Genomic DNA, 25,967 nt, shown 5'->3' with positions numbered 1-25,967 from the left:
AACCACAGGTGTCAAACTCCAGTCCTCGAGGGCCGCTGTCCTACAGCTTTTAGATGTGCCACAGGTACAAAACACTGGAATGAAATGGCTTAATTACCTCCTCCTTGTGTAGATCAGTTCTCCCAGCCTTGCTAATGACCTAATTATTCTATTCAGGTGTGGTGCAGCAGAAGCACATCTAAAAGTTGGAGGACACCAGCCCTTGAGGACTGGAGTTCGACACCCCTGCCTTAAACCCTCTGTGTCTTTGGACTTCCATATGCAGTATTTGTTTCTAAAGCACTCAGACGCTTATCCTTTATAACCCTCTCTGACACAGCCCAGTCAGTCCCATAAGTAGTTGTCAAGTTCCCATAAAGCTTCTCCTGAACTTCCTGTCAGAGCTACAGATCTGCTCTGTCATCAAAGCTCACTGCAGCAGTCACTCAGAGTATTTATAGTGACTTGGAAAAGTATTCATTTCCCATTTTTGTCATTTTACAGCCATAAACTTCTATGTAATTTAGTGGGATTTTATGTTATGATTTGCACAAAGTAGTGTGTGATGGTGAAGTGGAAGGTAGGATAAAGATGAATGCCTCATAAAACCTTTGACAAATAAAAATCTGAGAAGACTGACCTCAAAGGTTTGTAAGAGAGCATTATTTAACTGAGGCTGAGGTTCACCTTCCAACAAAACTACAGTTTTAGTTTTGTTGGCTTAAGTAAAGTACTGATGTTTACAGATGCTCTCTATCCAGTTTAACATTTAAAAGAGTATGCAACCATTTTAGTTTCAAGATGTTCAAAGCTAGTAGAGGCATACTCCAAAAGACCAGCAGTGGTTCAGGTTTTGAATGATGGAGCTACAAAGCATTTGTAAAAATGTAAAGTATTATGTTTCGATCTATGTGCTATTTTGTGTTCTTTCATTAAAACCCACTCAAGATTGTGGTTGTTACCTGACGCTAGCAAGTTGAAGGGGTATAACAGTTTTTGCAAGGCACTGACATGTTTGTATTTGTCTGCTTAACTGTTCCTGAGGCCAAAGATTACGTTTTCAAATTGTTCTTCCGAGAAGATGCAAGAAAATGTTTAAATCTTTGTTGGAAATGTAAGATCTTACAGCAGCTTATGGTTTCCTTATAAGACTTCAAGTCTTGCTGGCAAGTAGCCTGATTATTTAATCCATTCAATCCATCTTCATCTAGATGCAGGGTGGTAAACTGGAATTAAAACTACGCAAAGCATTAACTTCTACTTGTGTCAAGCAACAGAAGTATATTCCATCTTCCTGTGAAGTTTAAACGTCCAAACAAAAGGCTAGAGGTTAAACCACATCCTCAACTCACAGCTGCTGGACCTTTAACACAAAACAATAGGGCTATTCTCCAGAGTTTCCCACTTTAACCTTTGATTACTTTTAAATACTGAGGCCTCAACATGGGAGTTGGAGGTGAATAGGGAACCGATTGGACATTGATTTGAAAGGTCAATCAATAACCAAGTGAAATGTGTGTGTGTGTGACAAGAAGACCATGGGTTGATTTTTAATTCAGTTATGGTGACGTAAATTGCTGAGCAAGCCAGGATATTTGTTTTAGAGGTCATACAATTGAACAGGGTTGGGGACACCTGCTGTTTATTTGTTTGTTTGGGGCCAAAAAAAACCCCCCAGCTGACAGGATATTTTTCTGTTTTTCTTCCAGATATTTCCAGGATCGCCTACTACACAGGTGAGCAACTGGCCCTCAGACACAATCTGTGAGATCATTCAGCTGCTTCATTCACTCACTCATACATAACATAAAAACAACATCCACAGCCTCAGTTGTTGTGGAAACAGATTTACTTGTTTCTTGGTAGAACTTGAGATTTGCTACATTTACATTAGTGCTTTATGTATTTATGCTACCTGTCAATAGTCCATGTGAATAAAGTGTAAAGAAAATGAAAAGAATCTTAAAGAATAAACATAAACATGGCAGCTTGGACTCCATATGATGGAAAGAAAATGTATTGGAAACATTTGTAAGTATTTTGAAGGATATAAGGTAAAGATTTTGTAAACATAGATGTTCTCAAATGGATTTAGGTCTGAATGTTGACTGGGACGTTATAGCAGATGGACATACTTTGATTTACACCACACGATTGTAGCCGTTTCTTCCAGGATTGTTCTGCATTTAGCACTCATCTTCTCCATTTTTCTCTGACCTGTTTCCTTCTTCCTGGTGAAGAAAGGCATCCCCACAGAGTCATTTCTGCGTTCAGTGTTTTCTTCAGTGCTCTACATATTCTGGCCAAAAGTTTTCATTTTGGTTTTATACGATCAAAGCACCACCTTCCCGCACATCAGGGGTTCACAACCCACACTGTAAGAGATTATTTATTTTGGGAACACGGAACCATCCGTTCCTGTTTTTCTGTCGGTGTACTTGACACACATGAAGTTTTGCAACTTGCAGGGAGCTGGGAGAGCAGCATGTGGCCCTGAGCAAAGTTTGTTATTGTAGTTGCGATCACTTCGGTTATCCAGCAGACGGTTTCCCTTAAACTATCAGCTCATGCAATTAGTTAAAAATGTATTTATATTACATCATTACTCCCTTACACTTATATTTATAGAACATCCTTATGGAATCAACAGGAAGTTTATCAGCTAGGTAATGAAGTTAGAACTTAACAAACAGAAGAAAAGGTATGGCTCAGGCCAGTATTTGGGAAACTACCAAAAAACATGCCTTTTATGAATGCTGTAAAAGTTAAAAATAAGGCTTGAAAATAAATAAAAGCAATATACTGGTCAATATGCTGGTTATTGATGCTCTGCACATTTTAGGCAATTTGCTAAAGATTATCAAGTAATTGTAATACAGAAATGCAGTTAAATATAATATATAATTATAAATAACAGTATAACTCCAAGTTTCTAAGCATAATAATGATAATACTAGAAACACCTGATAATGTTAAAACAATCAGTCTAAACCAGTGGTTCCCAAACTTTCAAGCTTCTGAATCAAAGAATAAAACTATAATATTCTTTTATGTTAAATACCTTCATTTAATATGTTTAAAGTATAAAATCTAAGCAGAAAATGTAAATCTTTTTCTTATTTTAGGAAGCGCTTGTCTTTAATTTGAAAGCTTTTGTAAGGAATATAGATTTTTTCACTGGGAAGTAATAATTACAGACAAAAGTACAGATCTTAGGTGCTCTGTTTAAATTATGTACCAGATTAATAATGTTCTCACTTGTGCTAAGAGAATAATAATAATAATTAAAAAAAAATAGTTTTGGCTCAGTCCCAGTGGAGATCTTCCCATTCATGGCAACATCCGGCCCCTCTGACAAAAGGCTTTTAATAGCCCCCACCAGAACACGCAAACCCCCAGCTCCCCAGAAGATTTTCATAACAATGGACTAAAGCCCGAGATGGACCACAAATTATAGGAGAGCTGCACGTGCACACGCGCATGAAAGGCACAGCTAAATGGCTGCTCAGTTAGGCTGTCTGGAGACGATCCTGATTTAGGATTTTACAGGTTTGTCAATGATTGCTTAGCGATCAATTTAAGCTGATCAAGTTCTTTATCTGGGCTTAATTGCATGTTTAAGGATGCTAATTGTAAGAAAATTACTGTTTTTATTTTTTTTTAAATGCTTTGTCCCAACATTTTGTTCACTCTGTCATAAATTCTGTGATTTATGATGTAACCCCGGTATAAACATAAAGAGAAAATTAGAAAAATGAGAATAAAATAAATTTGAAAGAAAGAACAGACTGCATTTTGTGATGATCCAGCATGGCAGTGACGGAACAGAATCATTATTATAATTCAAGTAAACATATTAATTGAAATATTTAATTGTGGTCATTCAGATTTATGACATGACAGTCTTATTGTTTTTTTATGTTAATCATTTGTTGCTGGTTTGCAAAGAAGTGGAGAGAAGTTGACTGTGTTTCTGTAACATCTTGCATTTATTCATCTTAATTGTAAACGTTTAAAAGTTATTATGAGGTAGCAAAACTACAAAATTCTTAATTAGAGGTGCCATCAATTGTGCAGAGTTAAGCAATGACCTGTTTTTCCATTGACTTGTTTTCAAATGCTAAAATCAAACATTTTCCCCTTTTTATTAAATGTATAAGAACTAAGAATATAAATACATCAACCAATAGTATTGATGCTTTTTTTCTTTGCGTTTAAAAAAAAAAAAAATAGGGACATGCTGGAATACTTAAATAGGAAAAAAATGTTTTTGTTGGATAAAAAAACCCTCTATCGATAATTCTGCATAACGACCTTTATGTGCTAAAGCTTTTAGATGACAAAAAATGCTTTTAAATAACAAAAAACATTTTAATTGGCCAAAATCTAAATTTTTAGGTCAGTCCTCAAGGAAAGCCATAAGACTTGATAACCAGTCAGGAAGTGTAATCTAATCAGACCATCTCTACCCATGAAGGCAGTGAAGCAATAATTGCTGGAAGGAATTTCCTGGGACAGTCAGACTTTTCTGCAAAACAGCTCCTCAAAATGGGTTATTGCATATTTAGGGAATTAAAATAAGAAAATTATTTGATAGCCACTATCAGCTATTCCATCATGGAACAGTTAAAGTTTGATTTTTAATTATTGACTAAAACTCAACGTCATTACTTGTTATAAGAATATCATATGCTGTAGGAAAGGGTTGAAGTTTAGTAGATTAGGTCACATGCTCGAGAAAAGCATGATTAATTTAAGTTGACAAAGTTATATTTCATTTCAGTTATCAACTTTCTGTTTCTTGTAAAGTGTGAATTTAAATCAAAAGGTCTGAAGAAAATCTTAAGTTTTAATTTGAATTGAGATGGGTTTCTAAGCAACCTGAACTCAGATGTGTTCACTTCTGTCCTTTGCTAAATAAAATAAACTTTTCTGCATAGAAAATATGTATTTTACATTCCTTGAGTCACTTTTATAAGCTTAAGATTAGAGATAAGCCTCATGAGCAAGGGTGGGAATGTTTTTGTGTCAAATGGAGAGGATCGAATTAGCATATTAATAGTTTTTAGCTCCTCCTCCTCCACCATCAGTCCCCTCTGGATGGAGTGCTCCCATTTCTCCCTCAACTTTCTTTCAGTTGTGTTGCTCTGTCCTCGTTTTCCTCTCATTCACTTGAAAACAATCGCTGTATTCCTCCCCATCTCTGTCTCTGCTTCCTTTGTTTAGCCGGCACAATCTGTCCTCTCACTTTCTGTTTCCGACAAGAGACGATAACTCTGTGTTTGTTTCTCTGTGAGTGCAGTAATTGCAGCTGCTTCTCTTTGAGCACCATCAGACTGAAGCTCCTCTGGATCAGCAGCGTTCTGTATGAGCTGGATTTGGCTTTGTGTTCTCGATAAAGGAGGATTTTACCCAGCAACCTGGCGGATTTATTCTCTCTCCTAAGCAACAGTTGCTTGAAACTTTCACAGTGACCAAGACGAGGGAGGTCAAGCACAAAGCGTCGTTTGAGTCTGAAAACCAACAATGTGTTTTCATTAGAGAAAAGACACTAAGGAGTAACTATGGAGCGGACAGAAAAGGAAGAGCATTGAAGTTTTGAGGGTCTCCAGGGAACCTTGTTGTACTGTGTGACTTTGGATGAAAGGAAAATATCAAGAGGACAAGTTTTGTTAAGCTGAAACTCCTCCCGGATTGGCCACTCTGGAGGATTTTCCTGCCGTTTTCAACACTTTAAAAATGGGCCTTCTGTCGATTTTACTCCGTTGGAAGTAACATTTTGCAAACTGTTGTGCAAGAGCTACTTTGCCCCTTCAAGGATGTATTTTTGTGTAAATTAGCGTTCGGATTATGTAAGAGCCTTCTGAAAGGCGTCTCAGGATCCTGCTCTGCTTGTTTATTTGACTTCGGTGCGTAGCGATGCGAGACTGTGAAGCGCCGAGCTGCCTCTCCGTCCTCGGAGCAGACAGGCACAGGAAGGGGCAGACATGCGTTTCTATGGCGATGAGCGGCTGCAGTCCTTTCCCCTTGTGCTGGGACCGAGGTATGAATGAAGTCTCCTCAAAGCACACGCTCAGAAACATGCAACAAGGAGCACGAGACCGCTCACACACTGCGTGACATCTGACTCCATGGGAACTGGAGTTGGTATACCGGGAAAGCTACCAGTTCTTGCAGCAGACTGTGTTTGTATATGTCTGCGAGGGTGTGTGTGTGTGTGTGTGTGTGCATGTGCACTCCCTCTCCAGTCCTCCCAGGTGCAATTACCTTCCAAAACGTATCCATTTCCTTCTAATGGAGGACAAGCACAGGAAGGAAGGAAGGGAAGCAGAACAATGAAACTTGAGGCAGATCTGAAGCTCTGCTTTCTGATATTGACGACAGAGCAACACATTTATGTTTCCAGATGAAGTTTACAGGAAGTGTGTCAATGTCAGAACTTCTTATTCAGGATAACATGGCAGCCTGTGGTGCATTGTCTGCTCTGGTTTATAGCTACAGTAAGAGACTTGGCCCTGGCTGCGATTGCGTCGCTTTATTTCTCTCTGGTATCTTATTGTTCATTGTTTTTTTAAATCTTTCCAGAGAACAACTCTATTGAAGGATGGATACTTGCTGTACAGCGTTTGCGCCAAAAATGACAGGAAGGCCAGAGTAGGAAAAGAGAAGCGAGGAGGACTCAGATGTCCAACATTAGCGCTGGAACAATCTGGAGTAGATTTTACCGTTCAACCAACAACTGATTTATGATGATCATTCAGTATTTGTTTAATTTATGCTTTTGTCCCCATGTATCTTGTTTCTTTGATATAAAACAAAGACAGCAAATATCCCTACTGCTGCTATAGTAATATTAGTGAAAATATTGTACTATGTACCTCTATATTTCTCTCAAAGTTTTTCCAAGCAGCAAAATTTGACTTGCAAGTGAGGTTAAAGTACTGGGGGCTTATTTCAGCCAGCTGAACACTATGTCCAGCAACAAGCGGGGAGGGGCAGTTCCATCATAATTATATGTCAGACTTATTACAGATGGCAAAAACAACGGTCACTATGAGAGTCTTTGGTCTCCTTTTAAATGGTTGGAGTAGGATAACGCTCAGTTTTATAGCCTGAGCCTTTTAACATTTTGTTGTACTGTGATGTTGCAAACTGATTCATGCCTTTGCATTCCATCGAAACATGATTAGTGGTTTAGTTTTTTTCCGTTTTGTGTGTGTCAGATCATCAAATATTTTTCACTTTTCTACCTCAGAAAATATGTTTTCAAACATGGGGCAGAAATCACCTTCCGCAAAACACATTTATTCTTGAACTTTTACAGACTTAAAGTTCTGCCTTATCATTTGCCCTTTTCTGGATACTATTTTCCTTATTGTTCAACTCAGATATTTAAAGGAATAACAAATAACTCCACCTCAACAGATTTTATATTTGTATTAGAGTTATTGTGTTTTATACCTGAGGTTGAATTTAAACATCTTTGTTTTTGTTCTGGCAGGGTTTTTAGAAACCTGAAAGTGTTGTAGTGTGTACTCTGTTTTTAACATTTTGTACGCTGAACATGGTTTGCAAAACATTTCTAAAGAGATTGTAAACTCTATTTAGTGGACCATAGTGACTCTTTAAGTAACGCACCAAACAATAAAGACCAATATCCAAATTTCCTGTGTTCTGACGTACTCAGATGACCCCCAATGAAAAATTCACATCAATTAAGAAGTTATTTATTTTATGAGTTTAACTTTTGAAAATTGTTAAACATGCAAAATGTAAAAACTTTAGTTTTATTTCGTCCTTTAACTTACCTCAGCTTTTTCTCTTTGAACCCTGCAGAATATGACAGACACCTAGCAGCGGCAGTCTCAGCAGGGAAAACCATGGCAACAGCCTATATGGACCCCAACCTGAACAATGCCTTCCTAGCAGGCGCCAAGTCTCGGCTGAGCGCAGGAGGATCGGACCGCACCATGGCTGGATCCGTGGACAGGGTTCTGAAAGTCTTCCATTACTTTGAGACCAACACTGAACACAGCTTCTGGTCTTCCAACATCAGATACGGAGATGCAACTGATGTCAGGGTAAGAAACGTTTTCGCCTGTTAACTCCTACAGAGAAGGCTTTTTGTTCTAGAGATGCTTTAAGTTAAGACATGTTACAGTTTCCCAGTGTATGTTCCACAAATTAGTGAACCAGTATTTCTAACATGAACCAAGCACAACCCAATAGTCTTACAAGTAAACCTTTAAAGTAAGTTTGAGGTTTGTAACTTGCATGGAAGTTTTGAAATTCCTCTTACCGTCACTACATGTAGGTGGTGTGATGTAACAGGTTTCCTTTCCAAGATGTTAATCATCCTATTACATATAATCCACAGTGGCTTTCTTGTTGTTGGTGCTGGGTTTGACCTAGAAGTTACAGCAATTGACCAAAAACAAAAAGTAACTGTATACATGAAAACATTTGCAGCAGGAAAACTGTTGACAATAATGACATAAAATGACTCCCATGATATTTTACTTCTAAGACTTGTTGGAAGTTATTCTCGTCATTCAAAGAGAGGAACCCTTGAGTAAAAGTAAATAGTTTTTTTTACATTCAGCTTGAGGCATGAATTCAAATATCACAACAGTTGTTTTAAGACAAATACAATATTCTTACCAGCTACAAACCTGCACCAGGAATCCAGAATAACACATCAGTCATATACAAACTAAAAAGAAGTGATCCAAGAACTGAGCCTTGGGGTACACCTGTATTATTGTTTATTGAAAGAAGGATTTACAGCATAACATTAAAAGTTCATACTCTGCAGCAGAGTTAAAAGTGAACATTTTCTGATGTTTTTACAGTGTACGGTCCAAGCTGTCAGCTCTGATAACAGCATGCAAGCAGCTTTTCTGCTTGCATGCATCTTGAGGGGCCAATTTTTGTGTTTATTTAAGCTGTATTGAAACACGCTTTTCATTTGAACCATGACAGAAAGTACCTAACTCAGTGTGAATTGTTAGTGGTCATGCAGGATGTGTTACTGCAAATATCCGCCCCACTCTTCTTCTTTAAGCCCCATCTTCTGTGGTATCTAGGTCAGAGCCCCCAGCCCTTTTCATGGCAACACATATGGTTCTCTGAGCATTATTATGGACGTATGATGTCTGCCAAGTTGTTTGGGTGGGAGCATCATGTTAAAACGCTTGGAGTCAAAAATGTACACAAACACACACACTTCTTGACCCGAAACAAAATTTAAGATGTGAACATAACCACCCTTGGACGTGTTTGGTGGAGCAGAGATAAATGTTTGATTCTCTACAGATGTGCAGGTAGACTGAAGAAAAATGGATGAACAGATTAGTGTAGCCTAGTAGACATTCCTACCTTCTAAATTATATTTTCTTTTCCTTCATGAATGCAGGGGATCATCCAGAAGATTCTGGACATCAACAAGGTCCGTTGGACCTCATGTTTTGGCCTCCGACTCAGCAACAGCCAGTCCAGAGACCAGTTGCACTGGCTCCACCCGGATATGGGTGTGTCCCACATCAGGGAGAAATACGAACAGGCACGGCCCAACGAGGAGTGGAGGTAGGACAGGACAGGCAGGACAGGGGACTGTGTGATTAAATTCAGCCTCTTCTCTTCTGCTTGGGTGATATCAGGCTAGTTTATTCAACTGTAATGATGTGGTGTGTGGAGCACCTGTGTCCAGCTAGACAAGCATGGGAATTACAGAAAACACAAAAGGCATACAAAGCAAGTTTTGCAGTATAACTGAATACAAAACGTTTTGGGGGTTTTTTTTAGCCCTGAGCAGCGAGAACAGTTTTTTTTTCCATCTTTTTGGCAACTCAAGTGAGTTGTCCAGGTTCTGTTCACATTCATTGCAATTTTTCTTCTTAAAATATATATTTTTAAAACATTTTAATGTTAAAAAATATTATAATGTACCATATGCACATCATTAAAAGCAGATATACTTAAATATATATATATTATGAGGGCTCCTGTCCAGTATTGAAAAATGTGAAAATTTCTTGGCATGAAAAAAGAAAACAGAATTTGGAAAAATGTTTGCTTTTTCAGAATCTGGTCATGCTTAATAAATGTAGTGATTTTATTTATTTATTTTTTACATTTACTTAGATTTAAATTACATACTTTACCTTTGATTGTCACACCTTGATTTTAACGTTACCTATCAGTATTTTGGAGTCCGACTGACTGGTGAAATGCATCCTCATCCCAGTATCAAAACAAAATAATTTCACAATCGTTTCTACTTTAGACAACCTCACGTTCAGATTTAAATGGACATGTGGGTCTATAACTGGTTCTGATGCCACTAAAACTGCATTTTTTAAACAAAATAAAAGTACCAGAGTTCATAAAATATTCTGTATTTATTGTTGAGTCTGTTGAGACTGAGAAGGAATTGAATTTCATATGAGAAGTGTGAAGGAACCCTGTAGCCAAAAATTATTTGTTCCTTCATTCGAAAAAAAGCAGCAAATATTGCTGAGGCACATTTATCTTATGTTTTGTACAGTAACTGTAGAGATCTGTTATTATTCCCATTTAATTTACAGTAATAATGGATGAGTAAAAATATACCTGTATTTAAGAGTTTTACATAAAATTCTGGAGAATTTCTTTTTACAGAAGAGGATGGCTTTGTTTGCATCTTAAAAAGCACATTTTTAGGAAACTTGAGACTAACCTTTCCAATTGCTTTGGGTTGGCATGACTTTTATGGGCATTCAAAGTCACCCCACTATTTTAGCGTCAGCAGTCTGTCACGCAGCACTCTAAAGTGGCTGATTTATTTGCAAACAGCATCAGAAAAATTGGTGTGACCTGAGTGTTTTTCGACCTTGTGTGTGGGGTTTTATTGCGGCACTTTAGTGCGGCAGTCTTGGTGCTAATGCTGCTGTGAGGAGGAGACCTTTTCTTTGTGAACATAAAGACAGAGCGAGAACCAGATGCCTACTTTGTCTCGCTAAGTCAACAACATTCTCTTTGTTTGCATCTCTGTCAATGATGCTGGTTTACAATCCTGATTTGTATTCTTTCCCAGAGTGGTGATGTTTTTTAATGCAATTTGTCCTTAGTCCTTTTTGGTTCTTCTTCTGCCTTTTTTAATTTGTATTTAAGGAATAATTATTTCTTTCTTAAACTTGTGACAGTTTCCTTTACTTGTTCCCAACTAACAAGCATCTGGGTATTGGCACATTATTTATTACTGGCAATCTTACGCTTGCATAATTAAATAGAGGTTCATAATTTATGTGAATCAATCCATCTTTTCTGCTGTGAAAAATGCTTAAGTTTTAGGTTTTGCCTTCTTCTTGTGTAGGTATGAGCTAAGGATCCGCTACCTCCCTAAAGGCTTCGTCCAGCAGTTTACAGAAGACAAACCTACACTCAACTACTTCTACCATCAGGTAACCAACCACAACATCTAGATATATATTGTGCATTGAACTTTTTCACATTTTGTCACGCAACAGCCACAAACCTCAGGATTTTATGTATGAAACCAATGCAAAGTAATGCATAATTGTGAACCTAGGGCTAGATAATGCATAATTTTCATATGTTTTTACAAATAAAAATCTGCCATTTTCAACAATTTGACTCCAGAGGACAGATAATGACAACATTAATCAGAGATGCAACCAAAAGACAGTTTGTAACTCTGGAAGAACTGCAGAAATCCACACCTCAGGTGGGAGATTGTTGACAAGACAGCTATTAGTTTGGATGCAAAAATGTTTTTTATGGGAGAAGAAATGTGTAAGAAAGATCTGTTAACATTTTGCCACTAGGACTCAGCAAACCTGAGGAAAATTGTACTGTACTCAGATAAAAAAACTAATGAGCATGCAAAATGCTAAGTGCAGCAAAAAAACTAACACTTAAGATGCCCAGAAACACACAGTCCTCATTTGAAAACTTGGCGATGGCACCATCATGCCTTGAGGATTAGTTTCTTCAACAGGGTCAGGGAAGGTGGATGGAGTTTAATGCAGGGCAAGCTGGAAGAAAGTCTGTTGAAAGCTGCAAAAGTGTTCTACTTCCAGCAGGACAAAATTAACACCCTAAATATTCAGCCAGATATATAATGATATGAAATCAAAGTAGATTCTTTAGTTAGAATGATCTATTTTCATAAAATCCCAAAGCATTTCACTCAAGTTTACATTTGTAATGTGACAAAATGTGAAAAAAGTTCACGGTTTGTAAATATTTTTTGCAAGACGATGTAGTTTTTGGTTGTTGGCCGCCAGCACTGAGGCATATGGTGGTTCTGGAAGAATGTTTGTTTGGTTTCAGATAATCTGGGTCAGTAAAACTTGTGGGAGAAACTCGATTCTAAGATAAAAAGCGCTGGATATTTATGTTTCTTTCAGGTGAAAAATGACTACATGACACAGTCTGGAGATCAGGCGGAACAAGATGTAGCGCTCAAGCTGGGCTGTCTGGAAATCAGGTAAAAAAAACCCCAAAAACTAATCATTATAAAGCGATTCCTGATGACTAAAAAGCAGCAGTGTTTTCACTAAGATTTAATTTGGTTCGCTGGAGTCGTTTCCGTGTCAGTCAGTCTGCCTCTGAGCTGCACTAATAACTCATGCCAGCATTAGTCAGTGTGTGTAATTCATTATTCAGAGCAGCAGACGTTTCTTTTTCAGGACGTCAGATAAGCTTTGTGTTTGTCTTCTCTTCAGACTGAATATAGTTTAAGATGTTCATTTAAAGTAAAATCATTTTTTTATTGCCAACTAGTGTTGTCAATTATCTGACCGTTCTTATTCTGGTGTCCCACTTGTTTCGCTTCCAGGAGGTTCTTCAAAGAGATGAGAGGAAATGCTCTGGACAAGAAGTCCAACTATGAACTACTGGAGTAAGTGTTTCTCCTTTATCTCTGTGCCAAAATAACAGAAGTAGAACCCAGAAATGTGTCTCTTTGCTTCCCCCAGCAACTCAAAGTATGTTCAAATGAGCATGTTTCTGCCTAGAAAACATACTTGGGAATCAAGTAGCAACAGTTGTTGGAACTGAAGGTCATTATTAGTTTAAAAAATGGCACATAAATCTGGAAGTGTTAAATCTTTACATCAGCTGCAGTCAGATGGTGAAGAGAAAACTTCCTGAACTCTGTCAGAAGATTTTTGAATTTATGTTTGCGTCTCCTTTTGTCCCACTTTGGGCTCTTTGGTCGGTGGCTGTGATTGAAGAATTAACAAAGTGAGGTCTAAATTAGGTCCGGCTCTGACGCGTTCCGATTCTAATGAGCTGCTCACTTGCATTGAAAAGTTTCCCTTTGAACCTCTGCCTAACAAGCTTTCCAATTAACAGAGAAGAATGTCCGCTGTTTCTTCACCAGATCACGTTGTCACTTTGTGTTCTCTCCGTCCTTCTGCCTGTTTTTTCCTCCCAAGCTGCTCCTCTTTAGTTTCGCCTCTGTGTCCCTTGCTGTCTGTCTCTTTGTCGATTGGAAAAGATGTAGTGTCATGCATATTTTAAACAAGCAAGACAGAAGAGAGGAAGGGCTGACAGTTGGCCAAAAGGGACTTCTGGGTCCTTGTCTAATAGTTGAGGACAGAAATCTTCTTTTTATATTAGGGTTTTTATGATGCTGCTTGCTTCAGTCGGTCTTTATCCACACATTTAAATTAATTTGAAAAAAGATGTTCTATGTTGATTACATAAAATGCTATCCTCCTTGATTCTCATTAGACATATAATGATTTTAAACCATACCTAACACTTACTAAGAACCAGACTACCTTGTAATATTTAAAGTGGGGTTCTTGGATGTGGGTCCTTGGATCTGATCGTGGCAGCATAAGCAGTCTGTGGTAAAAAAAAAAAAAAGATAATTCATAGAAATACTTTCTCCCAGCAAATAAATAGTTTCTGAAAGCCATCACTTTTAAGTAACAGGAAAAGACCTGAGCTACATCGTCCTTCATTCGATCATGAACTGTGTACCAAGTTTTCAGATCATAGTTCATTGTGATTCACCATGTCGATACTGAAGTACAAATTTCGGTCTGTGAAACTTTACTATCACTATATTTATGCAGTATTTTCTAGACAATCAAATGAAATGGAAACCAAATGTACCGTTGCGACAAACTGCCGTTAATTACATTTCTAATGTATCAACTTTAAGTTCATTCTCCGTGAAGTTGTCTGTAGTGTTGTTGACACACTATTGATTCACATGAAAGAGTTTAACTGGCAGAGAAATACGACAGCAGTGTAACATTAAAAAGAGAAAGTTTGTCGTTATTACAAGATTTATATCTCTTTAAAACCAAAATATGTTCTTGTTTAAATGAGAAAAGTCGTGATAGGTAACATCTCGCAAGATGTTTTAGTGTTGTCTAGAAGAAGAGGCATTTTTTTTACAGTAAATAAAAGCATTGTGTCTTAGTACATTAACAGGTGTAGCTAACTACAACACCACTCTTTGATGTTGAAGTTTTTACTGAGTAAAGGAGGACTCAAAGTTGAAGTCACAGAACGCACAAAAGGCATAAGAATAACTTTAAAAGTAAACCGTATTAATATGCTAAATATGCTAATCGCTAAGTCTCAATTTTTCAGTCTGCTCTTTCACACAGAGGCATGACATCACTTCTGTTATTAACATAAAAAATTAATGAACACTGAGCCTTCTAGATTCTCTTGTCTTGAAATAAATATTTTGAAGGTTGTTTGTAAAGAAACAGAAATTGGCTATAAAAGTCTGATCAGTGCAGCTGTTTATATCTGAATGATTGATTAGTTTAAAAACATCCAGTGAAAATTGTCCAAACTAACTATAAATAATTGATCTGTCTTTATTTTCAAACGCCTCACTAGTACTAAAACTAGCTCATCCTTCAATCTGGCATTGCCTATGTATGGTGCATTTATCGACTGGAGTAATATTGGATTTTAGGTGTCAGTGTGCAAGTCACTTATCAGGGCAAGTCAAACATAATATCATCTCTTTCTGGACCCCAGATGACTTCCTGTTGCATTGCTACATATAAGTGATAAGTTGGGGTTGAATCCATTTTAGTTGAAATGTCATGTTTGTCTCTGAATTTTTGGCCATATAATTTCCACACATTTTTAGCAAAGTACTGTAATGATGCTGTTGTGTAATATTGATTGCGGAAGTGACCTTTGTCGGAGAAAAGATGATGTAACCTCCCTTGGCTTTTCCTTGCTCCCTCTTCGCTCCTTTCTTTCCTCCTTCTGGAGTACTCATATTTTCCTCTAAGGAATATGAGTCATTAGTTAGCTTCCTGCTGTAACACTGCACATCTTTCTTTTTCACTAAGATTCCCCTTTCTCCACTCTGGCCTACATCACTCACTTTCCCTGCAAATTTCAGGACTTTATATCCATTTTCAGGCTAGATTGAATGAAACCTTCCTGTTTTTACTCTAATACCTGTCTTACCGTATCTCTCTCTGTCTTAAAGTGTCACAGCAGGGGAAATTTAGACAGCTGAGATCAGATAAGGAGAGAAATGTGAGCCATTTAACATTCCTCGTGTGATTACAGCGCTCTGATCTCTGCTTCTTTCTTCAGGAAAGATGTCGGTCTGCGGCGATTTTTCCCTAAAGATCTGCTGGACTCTGTCAAGGTGAGATGGTTTGTCCATATAAGGAGAGCTGAGCTATGCTTACAGCTGCTTAAGCAGACGGGTGTTCTTGTATTGCCTTACAATGTTTGTGAAAGAAACAGACCAAATCTTTAAGCTTGGTCTCTTGCATTGCATCTCAGCTGTTTATTGTGTGTATTTCCACCACTTGAGCCACTGAAATAGTTTGTCTTGTTAATCTATTATTTTTTAGTCATATAACAGGAATACCTGCAAACACAATATCCAAACTCATTTGCCCTGCAACTTCAGTCAGCCAGGGAAACAACAGCACCCTCTTGTCTTCAGCAAAAGAGGCAGAAAACAGTAAAATTAGATCAACAAAGCATCTATCTCGGCATTACAAAATGTTCAGGATGAAAGATATTTTTAAAGCCCTAATATATGACTTTAACTCAAGTATTTACTCCCTTTGTCTCTGCAGCAGGAATGCATAATTTAAAATATAACAGTGAAGGTTTGAACTTGGATAGCTGAAAGATAATGATGATCAAATTGAAACAATAAAGTGTTTTGCAACTTGTCCGGCACAAAGCTTCTCCCTGGACGTTCGGGGTAGCACCAGCAATGCCCCTTCACTACCAGGGCTGTTTTCTGGGGTAAATATCTACCTGGATAATCTGCCTTTACCCCAGTATGATCAGTGGAAACAGAGGGGACTTATTAATGACCCCAACAAAACTACTCTGGTAGTTCCTGCAGTTAAAAAGCACCATAATTACTTCACTCTTGACTCCCAGCAGCTGGTGTCACAATTCTCCATCTGTTCGATTAGAGTAGGTCAGTTTCTACCACGCTGATTCTACAGGATCCCTCTTAAATGAAGAAAGTTTCCAGATCGTAACATGTGGTATTTGATGTGTTGTCAGACCTTGGCTGCTCCTGTAAGGAAAAAATATAGAAATAAAAAAAAATCACTAAAATTAAAATTTCTTTCAAGCGTTAAATGCATGGAAATTTGGACAGGAGATAAAAGTGTTTTTGTTTCTTTACTTTTGAAGACGGCGGTGGTCATGTTCACTTAGTAATAAATTCAGTAACCAATTAAAGAGTTTTCATTGAAATATATTTCAAAATGGTATATTACTCAGGAGCGTGAACTGATGTTATCATGGAATAGAAGATGTGTGTGTGTATGTGTGTGTGTTTTTGCACGATGAAAGGTGTCAGTGATAAATTTACGGCACGTGTTTATGGGGAGATCTTTGTGCGTCTGCGTGTCTCTCAGTATTAAAGTCTCAGTGACCCGAAAAGGTCCTGATGTCAGCAGGCGGGCAGACAGATGCTCTGCAGAGGGAGACGGAGTCTGTAATGGTACCCGCTCGTGTATGTATGCACGTTGTGTGTGTGTGACCTATGGGTCATGGTTAAACCCACTCATTCATCCCAACAATGAGGAGGAAGGGGGAGATGCTGTGTGCAGCTTCTCCCCTGTTCTCTCCCTCTTCTGCCAGTCCAGCAGGGCGGACTCTCCTCTCATCACCTGCCTTCCTTCTTTAACTTCTTTGTCTTCTTGTTTTCTAAAAATGGCCTCCAATTTCTCCCATTAAGTCTGTTTCTTTAAATCATAAAGTTGCGTCAATTTATCAATTTGTAAATTGATGAATATGGCATTATTCAACATGTATGAATAAATCTTGTATGCATCCAATATAATCAACAAACCGAAAGACCTGTTAATCGTTGCTTCTAATACTTTTGATCATATTATCAGTGTAAGGCAGATGAACCGATTCTGGGAGACTTAGACTAAAGTGACATTTGTGCTGCTTTTTAAAATTCACACATGTTCACATGCGTGAATGTGTGTGGGGGTCAGAACAGGGAGGGAGCGCAGCTGCCATTTACGTTTCTGTCGTTCACTCTGCCGAAAGGGAACCGTGGTCATTTAATGAGATTATTCTCCCTCAATAGACTCTGCTCTCACACATGCACAAACACACACATTCAGCCCGGAGCAGATGGCTGCGGTAGTAAACAGTAACTTATGTTAGCTGTTATAAAGAGCAGAGTCTGTTCATTGGTATCGACAGCAGGTTTAGTGAAAATGGCCTCTCGAGATCAAAGTTTGAAGCAGCCGCAGCTTGATTTGATAAGCTTGTCGCTTTTGTCGGATGAATAGCATATTGAAATACCGTCTCATGGTGTTAAAGTGGCTTCATTAGATTGTTCGTTTATTGCATAGAGCCTTAATAATAAATCACCGGCCTTATTGTGTTATGTTTTAAAGTAAACTAAGAGATGGGCAGTTTGATGATATAAGGTGGTGAGGATTTAGAATATGCTGACAACCCACTGCAACTTTCTGAATCAGTTTTTCCACAAGGAGAGAGAGACTGTGTTGACATTTGCAGCTTTTTCAAATGGGAACATTTCTGTAGCTACACATCTAACAACAGCTGTTTGTTTTTGCAGAAAATATTTGTGAATAAATGACAGATGTTTCTAGAATGTTTAAAAACTATTGAATTACCTAATTGATCACAGTAAATCTGGAGAATATTCACTATATGATTGAATATTTTTATTCAAAAGTCTGTGTTTCCTTATAAAAACATACAAATTGGAAAATGTAAAAACAAAAAATAAGTGATTGTTAGCGCACCCTTTATTACTGCAGCTATAACTTTATCTCAGAATTTCTACGAAACCTGGAAGTTCGGGATCATCGGCAAGTTTAATTCTGGAATTTGACTTCTTCGTTTTCCGTATGTGGATCATTATGAAAAAAAGAAACATGTAACATGTAACTCAAAAATATTAGAGCTTTCACTTTATTCCTTTTTCATGATCAAAAGATAAAAATCTAAATTTCTGAAAAATAAAGCCTCTCATCTATCTTTGACTGATTGTCAGTAACTCAAATGGTCAAATTTGTTGGATAAAAACTCAAATTGGGAACTGAAATAATTTTAAAAATATCAGTTTCTGCTATATTTAGCCTAGATAATCTCTTAAAAATTAGAGGGATAAATTAAAAAAAACATTGAAATTTCCATTTTCTTTTTTTTGATCAATTTATGCAAACAAAATTTAAGGTATTAAGGGTTAATATCTGCCATTTAAAGAATCTGTATTTGTCCAGGTTAACCCAGATTTGACTAATCTGAATGTGTGCAAACTGCTGAAGATGCTGAAACTTACCTATTCTAATGTAGTAGAGATGGGAAGAAAGAAGCAGGAAATAAGTACAGTTTCTATAACATGTAGAAACAAAAACCCAGCTTGCTAAATGTTTTCTTCACATAAATACTAAAAAATATTATAAAAACTGACAGAAATCTAGTATGTTTACTCTAGAAAAGTGTGGTATTTGGAAATAGAAAACATTGTAGGAACCATACTAAATGCACATGATGGATTTTAATGTTGGTAATCAGCACTGAGTGATAGTTGGAGAGCTTGCTGGTGTAGCCACGGTTAGCATGGTGATGTTAACCAGCTGAATATAGCCAGCTGCAGTGCTTCCAGTGGACATTTTGTGTGTTTGTGGTGGAGTTCTAGGAATTAAAACAGCAATCATTTCTGGAGCATGAACAGCACTTAAAATATGCAATCCTGAGTGTATTTTCAATCTGTCATTGTTAATGTGTGAACACTGGGATATTGTTGAGAAAAGTGTGTGTATGAGTGTGTATTGTGTTGATTTGTGGATTCCCTTGAGCTTAGCAACTGGACAGCTGGCAGCAGCGCTCTGTAATGCTCAGAACTGTACAGTATTTACAATTGAATAATAAATTTTTACTGCAGTGCCTTGAAAATGTTTCGATGGACTTGTCTGCAATTTTGTGATGCTACAACCATAAACCAGCACGTTTTAGTACATTAGTCCAACCCAAAATAGCTCATGATTATGAGGCGAGAATAATTTGCAGTTTTTACCAAAATTTTTACAAATAAAAATAAAAAATCTGTTGCACATTTCTGTTCAGTTTTGCTTTTTCAAATGCATACGTTCAAATTTTACATGCAAGCTACAAATTTTTTTATCTACGTTTGGATGCATGTGAAGAATGACTGTGTGTAAGTGTTTTGATCGTCTTTATTTTTACTCTCATCATAAGTAGATAAGGTTTTGTAAATCGTGTATTATTGTTCCTAGATAGATTTACAGCCATCTGTCTGCTCTTCAGTGACGTAGAGCACACTTAGAAAAAAACTTTTTAGATCAGCTCTACCATCTACTCTAGAAAGACTAGTTTATTATGTGTGAAGTAATTTAGAGAGTCCCTGAATAGGCCAAGTCATTGATGTTTAGTTTTGTAACTAATATTGTCAGAGTGCCTTTGTTTAGCTATTGATCCGAGCTGAGAATGAAGTGCAGAGGTCAGTTTAATTGGAAACAGAGTGGACTATTAGTCAATCAATGTCTGTCGCTGTACATTCATGCAGGGAGATAAAAATACAGCCGCCTCTGCATCTTCCTGTCAGGCACAGTTTTTTTTTTAATTCATCTATTTTTTGATCCACCAACTACATAAGAGTTTTAAAAAAATAAATAAAATGTACTCACTGTTCCTGCTTCTCTCCAGGCTAAAACCCTCCGGAAGCTAATCCAGCAAACATTCAAGCAGGTGGCCAATCTCAACGACGAGCAGTGCATCCTCAAGTTCCTGGAGATACTCGCACCGATTTACCGCTACGACAAAGAGTTCTTTAAATGTGCTCTGGGGGTAGGTGTCTACCAGGTTATTCCTCAGAAGCAAGACTTAGTGTCCCTCCATGTGCTGCAGAAGCACTAGATTGACCCCTGTTGGTGGCATCCGGTCCTGCATTTAGTCTTTTTTCCCTCTCGTCTCTTACAGTCCAGCTGGGTGATTCAGGTGGAGTTAGCCATCGGGCCTGAAGAAGGCATCAGTTACCTCACTGATAAGGGATCAACGGTAACTATCAGACGCACACTTACCAAAAAAGACTCTATTTCATAATTATACACTCTCTTATTGTGTTCCGTCACTTGAGTTTGCGGTTGTAATGTCACAAAATATGAAAAAGAAACTGAGGTGCTTTTGGCATTATGGATTTCAGCAAAATCGATCAATCGCAATTATTGTAACATATTGCTGAACCATTTTATTCTTTCTTGTGCTTCTCTGTCTCCAGCCAACACATTTAGCAAACTTTAACCAGGTCCAGTCCATCCAGTACTCAGCTATGGAGGAGAAAGACAGGAAAGGCATGCTACAGCTGAATGTAGCCGGAGCTGCTGAGGTACTGCTGTCTGTCTGTCTGTCTGACACATTTTGACCTTCTGGACGTAACTCAGGTCATCTACCCTGGGTGTAAATATTGTTCCCCACCAATCCTGATATGCAAATATCAGACTTTTTTTCTCTTCTTTTATATATATATATATCAATATATATATATATATTGAAGTTAATTTGTCGTGTAAAATCCACAAAGATTTAATTAACGACTGCTATTTAGGTTTTTACAACAAACTGTTTAAAAAAATTAATACTTTAATGTACACTGACTGCGATATTTATTATAAGAAGTTTAAGAAGCATTAAAATAAATGTATTTTTATTGCAGATGCCCAATCTCACTCTGAAACTTTTATAAAAATTCTCTCTTTATTTAGTTGGAAACAAATCCTCTGGCAGATTTATTAGTACCTATAATAATCTCTAATCACTTTAGTTGTAAAGTGAATGAGGATACAGTCTGTTGAGGGAATCTACATTGCAGTCAGTTGTTTTGGAGGCAGCCCAGGGAAAAAAAAACTTTTGTTTCCTACCATCACAAATGTAAACATGGAGTTTGTTAATCTCTGGTGGGACTTTACTTGTTGGGATAAAAAAAGATTGGGTTTCTCTACATCAACAAATCACACCAGCTGTTAAGTACAATGGAGGATCTGTATTAGTGTGGGCCTGTACACAAAACCTTGGTTTAGTGCATGGCATCATGGTCTCACAAGAGTTCTGTAGAACTTAAATTCCATAGAATTTCAGTAGAATTTCTACAGAACTTAAATTCCCAATTTTAAAATTCTGTCCTATTGACCAAAGGGGGGACTGTGATTTTTCCTCAATGATTTAAAAAATAAACTTTGCCACAGATTGTTGTCCTTGCTGGATTAAAATACCCAAACTGAAGGTTTTGTTCTTCAATAAGAAAAATATTGTATTACTGAGGATTTTCACACATGTGGCTGGAGTTGTACATCTTTTGCCTTTTCCTTCTCGTGGTTGACGCTACAATTTTGATGTCTCGAGGTTAAATACAGTGGAAACAGGAAAAGCATGTCGCTCCATGTCTAACATTTAAGCAATGCTTTGATTAACTTGAGTCAGTATTGGTTTATTGGCGTTGGAAGCGCTGAATTTACAAACACATTGTTGGTGCTGTTTGTTGGAGAATAGTTTTCCCTGGTGTCGGAGGCAGCTGGAAACCACATGGGTTAAACTTTCTGTCTATTAATTGATCGTGCGTGTGTGTGTGTGTGTGTATCTTTGTGTGAGATCATCTCTGTGTGTGTGTGTTTACTCGTACAGCCTCTCACAGTTACAACAGCGTCGCTCACCACGGCGGAAAACTTGGCTGATTTGATTGATGGTTACTGTCGGCTCGTCTCCATGGAAACGCAGTCGTTCATCGTCAGAGTACAGAAAGGTGGGTGCAAAGGATCACTTAGAAATATTAATCTACAAGGAGCAAATCGGCACTAGATACACACCTTTCAGACCTCCTGTAACATTGGGTAGTTTTTTAAAATAATTTTTCACATGGAAATCAAAGGAAATGTATTAATTTTCCTGTATTAAAGTTTTTGGCTACTTTTCAAGCTGCTCTACATTCTTTTCATTCACAAATATAAATTTAAAACTTATTTTGGAGTTTTTATTGATCAGAATATATACAAAAAAAATCTAATATGAGATTTTAATCTCGTCCTGTGTATCAGCAATAATTAACTTTAAATATTTTAGTAATATAAATGTCCTATTTTTATTAATAAGTATTATAACAGTAACATTTCTACATAAAATGTAAATAACTCCTTTCCTGATGCTAAGGTCAGTTATATTGTGGAGATGATTAATAATTTTTTTTACATTTAAACTACCAAAGCACATTGAGAATTTGTTATTGTAAATCCTTGATATTAGTGTCGCGGCTTTTCAGATGATTTCCTTTCATTGTACAACGTTAAATTACTCAGACATTTTTCACATAATCCAATTATATATTTTTTGAGTGTTTTGACTTGTACAGCTAAATATAACAAATTTGATTTGTGTCCCCTGAGTTTATTTTGACCGCAGTGTCTGCTTTTATCCTCTAGAGGGAGAGAGAGCTCTGCCTTCCATCCCAAAGTAAGTCCCTGAATCCGGCATGTTCATATGTGGCTCCTCTCAAAGCTTTAAGACCTCACATTGGTAATGAGAGCAACATTCTTGTGGGTTTACCATGCTGATTGAACTTATAGTTTTAAATCAGCACAACTGACATGAAGGGCTTGCTCATTTTTCTACAGAAACATTGGTGATTAGTCATTTGATAATATAAATTGTCTTGGAAGATGAGCTACTATCAACATCAAAATCTGTTTCATTGTTGTTTTCTTTAAAAACATTGGACCAGAAAATCTTTGTACATGTTTGGGCATTTAAAGCTTAATCTGTTTGATAATCTGTTTGTCTGAGGGTGTTTCCCCAGAAGACAGGCGTTCCTAAATTCTAGAAACAGCCAAATCTATTATACATTTCTTTTCCACCAGTGGCTAAAAGAAGACAATGCCAAGTAAAACAAAATGTTCTAGTTAAAAGAAAAAATCATGGTAAATACTGATTTGTCTGAATCGAAAAAAAATACATTAAACAACAATTCCCTGCACTAAGTATATTCCTGTTTTAAGCCTGCATGCATCTTTACTTCAGAAACACTCAACCTCTCTCTCTATTTTCTGTGGCGATGTTTGTTGCTTAATAACTCATTCACTCTCACTTACAATAATAAAAAAAATTGTTTCCAGTATTTGAAGTTTGTGTTTATCTAGATTTCAATCAAAGATCCAACTCTCTGGAGATCAGGTTGTTATTTGCAGCCTGGCCGCACATTTCTCTGTTTCTTGCTGAAGTTCAAACATGAACAGTTTTGCTTACTTTTCAACCTAAATCTATCCTCCTCACTCTGTTTCCTTGGTCAAATAAGGAGATAAAGAAGGAAGCCAAATATTTTCCACTTTGGGTATTTAAACACTCTTAGTCTCCTCCTTTCTCTCACTTTGCTCGCTACATATCCTTTCTCATTCCCTCTTCAATTAGTGACTTTAAGACCTTAGTGGAGCTCAGCTGACACAGAACAGCAGACCACCTAAGAGAAACCGTAAGGATTAGTCTACAGCGAGATACAGTCATGATTTCCTTTTTCTGCTTTCAGCGAGCTGCATGAGGGAACGTGAACATGTTGTGGCTGTTTAATCTGTTTACATAAGCTCACTTTAGAATCACTTGGGATTTTTCGCAGTTATTCTTGGACTAGGAACATTTTTAGTTATTTACATGTTGACTGAATTGTTTTTTCCCCTGTTTTTTCTGTTTGAATTCAGAGTTTCCAACAATGAGAAAAAGTTAGAGGCAGTCCGGAGCGGAGTGAGAGCGATCTCTGTTTCTGGTAAGATGCAAAGCCATGCACAAGCTGATTTGAGATATCTTCTTTCCATTTCCTCCAACATCTGCTTTTTCCACACTTCCTCACCCTCTCTGTTTTCCTGCCCTCTCTTGTCCTGCTGCCTTTTGTTTCTGTCCTTACTTGTTTTCGTCACATCCATTCACTCTTGTTTTTTCCTCTCACTCCATCGTCCTCTTCCCTCACCTGATTGGCTAAAGATCTAGCGACATCGACGTCCCCCAAGCCAACCAAGGCTCGGCGTTTCCTCCTCCCCTTTGTCTTCTGTTCAGACTCGCCGCCCAATGGTATCGCTGGTTCTTATTGGAGTAGAAAAGCATGTGCATAAAATTGTGATGTGGTGGAGTGAAATTTCTGACCATCATGGTTCTTTCAGAAGAAACAAAATAGGCACTGAGAGCCTATAAAGAAAGAATCCCTCATTACTTCTGGAAAATACATAAAGTCTAAGGCTTCTTTGCCTATTTTATAGTCCCTTACTGCTCCAGAAAGAGACGGCAGTTGAAATGTTTTTTGGCAGGAAAACCTTGAACATTTTGTCTCTTTCTGATGTAATGTTGAAATGGTTTGCCTTTAACTGTTTGAGCCACTGCATCCCAATTGGCCAACTTTTACAAGCTCTTCAGTAAAAAGCAGTGTTAGTTTTGCCTGCTTGCTCTGTTGCAGAATTTAATCGGTGTAACAGTTTACGTTTTTGCATAAAGCCGTTGCGTTACTGACGGAAACTTAACACAACATAAAAAAATCACATTAATGATAGTTTTTTGACTCACAATAATTTATGTGGATTGAAGCCTGAACAACCTGAAGACATGGATTAAAAACTGTAAAAAATATTTTTCCTTTTAAATAACGTTTTTACTGGATTCACACAATATCAGCAAAACATGTAGTTTCATGAATGTTGCGATGACTTTTTGATCATAATTAAGGGTCGTATTCTGTGAGCTTTAGCATCTCAGCACCAAAATATACATCAAGTGTGAGTGAAGGCAGTGGAAGTTTATCCAACATATCTAATATGTTACTGGCATGCAGGAACATGCCAGTAACATATTACTGGCATGTTGCTGCCAGTGACGCAGAAACACAGGATTTTTGTGTTTCTGGCCCACTAAGGCCCAGTGTCCATTGAAAAGAATATTATCAGATTTTGGTCACCAGCTGTTTTCTCTGTGCATCTGATCTGTTTTTTGCGTTGGAGTTCAGTAATTCAGCTTTCATTTTTTATTAATACAATCTTTGTTTTATTGCATCATGTGTTTAATGTCAAGTCATTACAAGTAAATACTGGTGAAAATGTTTTGTTTTAAGACGCTGTGATTAAAGCATAATTGTCCCCATCTGTTGTATTTATGAGCTGGTTGGATGACACCGTGAATGGGGCGGCATGTGACTCAGTAGCTTTGGCAGCTGCCACCAGGACAGCTCAGGGTGTATCTGACCAGCAGCTGTCAAACCTTTTCAGAACGGTTTATACAGGAAGATTAACCTATTTTTGGAGGTTAAAGTTTTTTACTTTATCTGCAAATGTTTGTGTTTATGCCCATTGAATTTTTTCCTTCTTTGCTACTTTACAACTACGAGCGTCAGTGTATTTTATTATGTGGTTAGAAACACCTTTCACGGCTCCAGATGGATCTTTTTTGGTATTTCTCTTATAGAAACCTATTTTCTGGAG

At 37.4% G+C, this 25,967-nt stretch overlaps 1 protein-coding gene across 9 annotated transcripts in view; it reads left to right on the top strand.

Annotated features, from left to right (window-relative positions):
* Positions 1-25,967, top strand: part of LOC102233733 (focal adhesion kinase 1) — a 70,404-nt gene that overhangs the window by 21,370 nt on the left and 23,067 nt on the right. For 4 of the 9 annotated variants that reach the window (XM_023344805.1, XM_023344803.1, XM_023344804.1 and 1 more), the window contains exons 1-13: positions 5,121-6,022; positions 7,816-8,060; positions 9,395-9,564; positions 11,333-11,420; positions 12,390-12,469; positions 12,821-12,883; positions 15,574-15,628; positions 20,179-20,319; positions 20,452-20,529; positions 20,750-20,857; positions 22,150-22,267; positions 22,941-22,971; positions 24,207-24,271. In XM_023344805.1, the coding sequence (XP_023200573.1) occupies positions 5,899-6,022; positions 7,816-8,060; positions 9,395-9,564; positions 11,333-11,420; positions 12,390-12,469; positions 12,821-12,883; positions 15,574-15,628; positions 20,179-20,319; positions 20,452-20,529; positions 20,750-20,857; positions 22,150-22,267; positions 22,941-22,971; positions 24,207-24,271 (1,366 nt within the window). In that variant the 5' untranslated portion in view covers positions 5,121-5,898. Of the gene's footprint in view, positions 1-1,688; positions 1,716-5,120; positions 6,023-7,815; positions 8,061-9,394; positions 9,565-11,332; positions 11,421-12,389; positions 12,470-12,820; positions 12,884-15,573; positions 15,629-20,178; positions 20,320-20,451; positions 20,530-20,749; positions 20,858-22,149; positions 22,268-22,940; positions 22,972-24,206; positions 24,272-25,967 lie in introns of those variants that run through there. The other 5 variants (XM_014474243.2, XM_023344809.1, XM_023344802.1 and 2 more) reach the window with 2 other exon arrangements.

Source organism: Xiphophorus maculatus, chromosome 13 (genome assembly GCF_002775205.1).
Source record: "Xiphophorus maculatus strain JP 163 A chromosome 13, X_maculatus-5.0-male, whole genome shotgun sequence".
Lineage (NCBI taxonomy): Eukaryota > Metazoa > Chordata > Actinopteri > Cyprinodontiformes > Poeciliidae > Xiphophorus > Xiphophorus maculatus.
The sequence above is the reverse complement of the archived record's forward strand: the minus strand, read 5'-3'. Positions and strand labels throughout refer to the sequence as shown.